This window comes from Rhinatrema bivittatum, unplaced genomic scaffold (assembly GCF_901001135.1).
Source record: "Rhinatrema bivittatum unplaced genomic scaffold, aRhiBiv1.1, whole genome shotgun sequence".
Classification (NCBI taxonomy): domain Eukaryota; kingdom Metazoa; phylum Chordata; class Amphibia; order Gymnophiona; family Rhinatrematidae; genus Rhinatrema; species Rhinatrema bivittatum.
The window spans coordinates 174,940-181,712 of record NW_021820775.1 but is presented as its reverse complement, the minus strand read 5'-3'; the positions used below and the strand labels follow the sequence as shown (position 1 = coordinate 181,712).

The following is a 6,773-nucleotide window of genomic DNA, read 5'->3' as shown; positions in this document are numbered from 1 at the left end:
CCTGGGGTTGAACATCTCCCAGAATAATCCCAGTGACTCCCTCCCTCCACCTGTCCCATCTCTATCCCCTGGGGTTGAACATCTCCCAGAATAATCCCAGTGACTCCATCCCTCCACCTGTCCCATCTCTATCCCCTGGGGTTGAACATCTCCCAGAATAATCCCAGTGACTCCATCCCTCCACCTGTCCCATCTCTATCTCCTGGGGGTGAACATCTCCCAGAATAATCCCAGTGACTCCATCCCTCCACCTGTCCCATCTCTGTCCCCTGGGGTTGAACATCTCCCAGAATAATCCCAGTGACTCCCTCCCTCCACCTCTCCCATCTCTATCCCCTGGGGTTGAACATCTCCCAGAATAATCCCAGTGACTCCATCCCTCCACCTGTCCCATCTCTATCCCCTGGAGTTGAACATCTCCCAGAATAATCCCAGTGACTCCATCCCTCCACCTCTCCCATCTCCCATCTCCCATTTCAAGCCACACATCAAGTCCCTAATAAAAGGAGGCTTCTACAAACTTCACATTCTTAAAAAACTGAAACCACTCCTTGATGCACATGACTTCCGTTTAGTTCTGCAGTCCACTATCCTCTCCAAACTAGATTACTGCAATTCCCTCCTGTTAGGCCTCCCTACTTCCACGATCAAACCCCTACAAATCCTTCAAAATGCGATGGCAAGAATCACCACCATTACCCGTAAGACTGAACACATAACCCCCATCCTAAAGGACCTGCACTGGCTTCCCATACCATACCGCATTAAATATAAAACCCTCACCATCCTGCACAACGCCCTTCATAAAAACAACCCCGCCTGGCTTAAAAACATGCCTCACTTCCGTACCTCTAACCGTCCTACTAGAAATGCCCTCGCAGGCACCCTACACACCCCAACTCTCAAAACCGCACACCTCTCCAACACGAGAGAAAGAGCGTTTACCATAGCTGGCCCCACCCTTTGGAACTCACTTCCCCATTACCTTCGACTTGAGCCCTCCTTACAGTCTTTCAAAAAAGGCATCAAGACCTGGCTGTTCAGGCAAGCCTACCCAGAAGCCAATCAAACCTAGCCCACTCCCTACCCCTTCCATCACCGTCCTCCCCCCCTTCACCCCCCAGCCTCCCCTTACCTCCCTAGCCCACCCTCCCTGCCCCCCTATCTCCCCCTCCCACCTCTTCCTTCTTCTTCCGCCTCCCTCTCCCCCCTCCCCCTTCAATCAATTAATCATACAACTGATCTATTGTAAATGAATACTTCGCCTTAATTTATAATTTTAAAACAGTTACAATTATGTTCCTTTTATTATATTTATCAAGTTGTTTGTTCCTCTCTCTCCTTCTGCCCTATTCTTTCTTGCTGCTCTTCCCCTGCCCACCTCTCACCTTTTTCTTGCCTGCTCCCCTTCTCCCCTACCCTTGTTCATTGTATTTTCTACCTGCTTCAGTTTTTTGTAAACCGGCATGATATGCCCTATGAATGTCGGTATATTAAAAGTTAAATAAATAAATAAATAAAAATCTCTATCTCCTGGGGGTGAACAGCTCCCAGAATAATCCCAGTGACTCCATCCCTCCACCTGTCCCATCTCTGTCCCCTGGGGTTGAACATCTCCCAGAATAATCCCAGTGACTCCCTCCCTCCACCTCTCCCATCTCTATCCCCTGGGGTTGAACATCTTCCAGAATAATCCCAGTGACCCCATCCCTCCACCTGCCCATCTCTGTCTCCTGGGGGTGAACATCTCCCAGAATAATCCCAGTAACTTTCTTACCATGTAGGTGTCAGAAGATGAAGTTTCCAAAACCAGAAGCTGTTTCTACTGACCTGAGAATGGATTTCCCAATGAGATACCCTCAACAATTGAAGAAAGTGATCACAAGCTTTGGAGGTAGAAGAATCTCTCTTTCACTTTTGCTTTATTTGTTTGCATTAAATCATTAGCAGTGAGAATGTGGAGTTTCTCAGATGCAGATCTGCAATCTGTCTGTACAGATGAGAGATTGCTGCTCTCTTCCCCTTCCCCTTCCTCTGTTTGTGCTCCTAATCCCGTTCTCTCCCATCTTCCCCGATTCCTTATTTATTCTGTAACTTTCTCTTACATTTGCTAAAATTTCATATTGCACAGCTTGCCTTATGAACACATTTTAAATGTAAATCTCTGAGCTCTCTCAGTATATTCTATAGAGAGACTTGTGGAGGAAGAGAAGGCAGAGAAGGGGATATGATTGGGATTTATAAGCCACGAGTGGGGTGGAACGGGTAAATAGGGGCGGATTTTAAGAGCCCTGCTCGCCTAAATCCGCCCAAATCCGGGCGGATTTAGGCGAGCAGGGCCCTGCGCGCCGGTGAGCCTATTTTACATAGGCTCACCGGCGCGCGCAGACCCCGGGACTCGCGTAAGTCCCGGGGTTTTCTGAGGGGGCGTGTCGGGGGGCGGGCCCGAACCGCGCGGCGTTTTCGGGGCGTGTCGGGAGCGGTCCGGGGGCGTGACCGCGCCCTCCAGACCCGCCCCCAGGTCGCGTCCCGGCGCGCTAGCGACCCGCTGGCGCGCGGGGATTTACGTCTCCCTCCGGGAGGCGTAAATCCCCCGACAAAGGTAAGGGGGGGGTTTAGGCAGGGCTGGGCGGGTGGGTTAGGTAGGGGAAGGGAGGGGAAGGTGAGGGGAGGGCAAAAGAAAGTTCCCTCCGAGGCCGCTTCAATTTCGGAGCGGCCTCGGAGGGAACGGGGGTAGGTTGCGCGGCTCGGCGCGCGCCGGCTATACGAAATCGATAGCCTTGCGCGCGCCGATCCCGGATTTTAGCGGATACGCGCGGCTACGCGCGTATCTACTAAACTCCCGCGTACTTTTGCTGGCGCCTGATGCGCCAGCAAAAGTACGCCAAATCGCGCGGTTTGAAAATCTACCCCATAGGGAACGGTTATTTACCCTCTGAAACGTCACTAGGACTAGAGGACGCCCCATGATAGTAGCAAGTGGCAGATTTAAAACAAGTCCTAGGAAGGATTTTTCACTCAGGGCACAATCAAGCCATGGAATCTGTTGCCAGAGCATTTGGATTTCAGAAAAGGATTGGAGAAGTCCCTGAAGGAAAAGTCCATAAAGAGTTATTAGCCAGGTGGACTCGGGAAAGCTGGCGCTTATCCCTGGGGGTGAGATACAAGAAATGCATCAGTTATTGGTGGTCTGCCGGGTACCTGTGCCCCAGACTGGCAGTGTCAGAGACGGATTCTGGGCTCCATGCACCCTGGCATTTCTGGGAGGGTTTCATTATCCCGCTACGTTAGCTGATTCTGTACTATCCCTGCTGACTTAGCCGCATAACTTTACACCTGCTTCCGTCCAGGCCTGAGTTATCTGATGTTGTGTGGCTGAATAACTTGCTATTCATCTCAATATCTTCAAAAGATATCCAGGTAAGTAGCACAGTAAAAATGTAAAAAAAATGTCATTTGTGGGCAGTGACCTGATGTCCACCACCTGCCCCATTATCGGGCGGATTTTAAATGCCCTGCGAGCGTAAATCCGGCCGGATGTACGTGCGCAGGGCACTCGCGCGCCGGCAGCCTATTTTGCATAGGCCGCCGGCGCGCACAGAGCCCCAGGACGCGCGTAAGTCCCGGGTTTTTAAAAAAGGGGCGGGAGGGGGCGTGTCGGGGCGTGGCAGAATGATGCGGCGTTTCGGGGGCGTGACGCGGTGTTTTGGGGGCAGCGACCCGGGCGTGGTTTTGGCCTGGGGGCGTTTCAGGGGCGTGGCCGCGGCCTCCGGACCAGCCCCCGGGACCGGAACACGGAGCGGGGCAGCCGGCTGGCACGCGCAGATTTACGTCTGCTTTTCGCAGGTGTAAATCGTGGAATAAAGGTAAGGGGGGGTTTTAGATAGGGCCGGGGGGGGTGGGTTAGGGAGGGGAAGGGAGGGGAAGGTGGGGGGAGGGTGAAGGAAAGTTCCCTCCAAGGGAACAGGCAGCGCATACTGGGCTCGGCGCGTGCAGGTTGCACAAATGTGCACCCCCTTGTGCGCGCCGACCCCGGATTTTATAAGATACGCGCGGCTACGCGCGTATCTTATAAAATCCAGCGTACTTTTGTTTGCGCCTGGTGCACAAACAAAAGTATGCGATCGCGCAATTTTTTAAAATCTACCCTTATATGAACATTGTCCCAGTGGGACGAGCCGTGCAGCCCCTCCTCCTGCCATGCACCACCCTTATAGTCAAATGTGTCGGGGGAGGGGACCTCCTGTTTCCCCTTCGGTTACTGTTGTAATCCAAGGCTTCCTGTCACCCTCTCTCCCCACTCGCTCTCACAAAACTCTTACCCCCACCATCCCCCCTCCCCCAGACTAGCAAACACCGTGCGGAGAGTGAGGTAACCTCTAACATGGGAATGCAGGACTTCTGTGACCTCCCCTCTCACGCCCAACGCACAAATCACACAGCACATAGATTGGATTAACAAAAGGCTGCAGTTTAATAATCCAAACAGTAACCCGAGCCTTACAAACTTCAGTACCCCTACTCTGTCACACACGAGCCCCCCACAATGTCACACCCCAGCGTTGTGAGGTTCAATCCCTTCCAGTCCACCTCTGCCAAATCGGGTCCTCTCTCCCCCCTCCAGCCGTAGAGGCCCAGCTGCTCGGACACTGACCTCACTGCTCTCAAGCTGCCCTGTGTATCAGCCCCCCAGCTGCACATTTCTCAGAGGTCAAGCCCCCAGCTGCACATTTCTCAGAGGTCAAGCCCCCAGCTGCACATTTCTCAGGGGTCAAGCCCCCTGCCAGCACATTTGATGTTTGCGCTGTAATAACTTGGCTCGGGTTTACCGCTGCAAACAAGGGGGATACCAGTCACCCCTGTACCCCCACTGCGGCCCATGCTCTCACCTAAAAAACTTTCCAAAGCCTCTCTAAGTGTTATTGAGAAGACCTATCCCCTCCTCTGACAGATGTGAGGATACATCTTATCAAAACAACCCTGAACAGACATCCAGCGACCAAGAGTGTCGCACCCTAAACCCCCCTGGTGACACAATCCATGCACCCAAATAGATAAATCCCTAAGCATAACTTAACCCACTCTGTTTGACCAACCAAACTTGGTTTCCACTAAACTATTCATCAAATAGGCCCAGCATTTCCTTGCCGCTCCAATGAATTCATGACAGGACCATTACCCTAAATCATTCCCACCTAAATGAATCACCTTCACCAGTTCCTCCGGCTCATGTCAGCTCCTTGATCCATGATGGCTGGAATTAGGTGGGCCCATCTCATACTCTCTGCCCCACTCCGGACAGGCCCAAATGTTCACCAAGCAGCCTTGACATTGCCCAACTATGGGCCCAGTGCACAAAGGAGTGGCCTATGACCCAGGCACACCCCTTCTCAACCTCGCCCACTAGAAATCCTGAAAAACAAAGCATGACAATCATTAAAACTCCCCCATCCCATCCCCTCCCCTACATCTCCTGTCGAATATAGAATAAAATGTTCCCAAACTCCACCTCCCAATCTGAAGGATCTTGTCCACAGACAGGCCAGACTCAGCTGTGCTCGTGGCTGCCCTCATATGGAATGAATGCATTTTGTACGCCCCTGTATTCCAATCCAACCTCTGAATCACCAGCATAAGGACCCTGGCAAATTGAAAATGTGTCAGAGGAGAACCATCCTCATGCACCAAAAAATGACCCTCCACCGCGGGTCTCAGATGCACGATATCCTGGGCACTATGCACCAGACAGGTCAACTCAAAATTTGACCAAAACAGCATAAATGTCTGCCCCTTCCCCTCTGGTCAACCTTAGACCTGTGAATAAGTAAACTCACTGCTTCATCAAATACTCGGACATTACCATTCAATAACCCCAACTCCCCTGGCCAAGCCGCAGACTCTGCCACCAGCTCCCCAACTCTCAAGACCTCGAAAAAAGCAAAGACAAATGCTACTCAGAACAGAATTACCTCATAAAACGACCAACAAATTAGGAGATTCTGCAGGATTACAACCAACTCAGCAACCAATTAAGCCACCTTTTGTTCATGACCGGGCCACATGCTCTTCCCAACCCCTAAGAGCCCTCCTGACCATGAAACTGACTACTGGATTACCCCACCCCACCACCTTCTGAAAGAAGGAGAAACCGGCTATACACACCCACACAGAGCTCAAGGATTACCCAGCCACCTTGGCTCTTAGAATTTACTTCAGCATAACTTCATCCATAACCAGTCCCTCGCCCCAACCCACTGCCCTCAGGAAACTCATCACTGCATCTCTTCCTTTTAAGGATATTTTAAGGATATCTCTTCCTTTTAAGGATATCCTTTTAAGGGTATCTTAATTCACCACTAACTGACGCTCAGAAGTTTTCTTAAGAGGGTAATTAATAAATGTACCTCAACATGGTAATTCGATAACTCTGCAAACTCCATAACTTTGTTCACACCATTAATTGGTAAATTTGTTCTCCCTGTTAAATTCCTATCTCCTTTTCACTGCTCCAAGTTGTGTAATTCCCTTGTTTTATTGTAACTGCAATCTTTTTTTGAGCACCTGTTAATGTTCCTTATTATTTGTTATCTTCCTTCACCTCTTGTTAATTGTAAACCGGCATGATGCGATTCTCATCGCGAATGCCGGTATAGAAAACTCAAAATAAATAAATAAATAAATATTGCCCAGGGGCGGATTGGCCTATCGGGGGATTGGGCATCCCCCCGTGGGCCGATTGCTCCAGTCATGTTGTCTGCCGTGTGCGGCCGTGA

General features: G+C 51.0%; 1 protein-coding gene across 1 annotated transcript in view; it reads left to right on the top strand.

Annotated features, from left to right (window-relative positions):
• Positions 1 to 1,528: 1,528 nt before the first annotated feature.
• LOC115082127 (E3 ubiquitin-protein ligase TRIM11-like) overlaps positions 1,529 to 6,773 on the top strand; it is a 31,387-nt gene continuing 26,142 nt past the window's right edge. Inside the window, exon 1 of the mRNA XM_029586387.1 lies at positions 1,529 to 1,894. Coding sequence (XP_029442247.1) covers positions 1,795 to 1,894 — 100 coding nt within the window. The 5' untranslated portion in view covers positions 1,529 to 1,794. The remainder of the gene's footprint in view (positions 1,895 to 6,773) is intronic.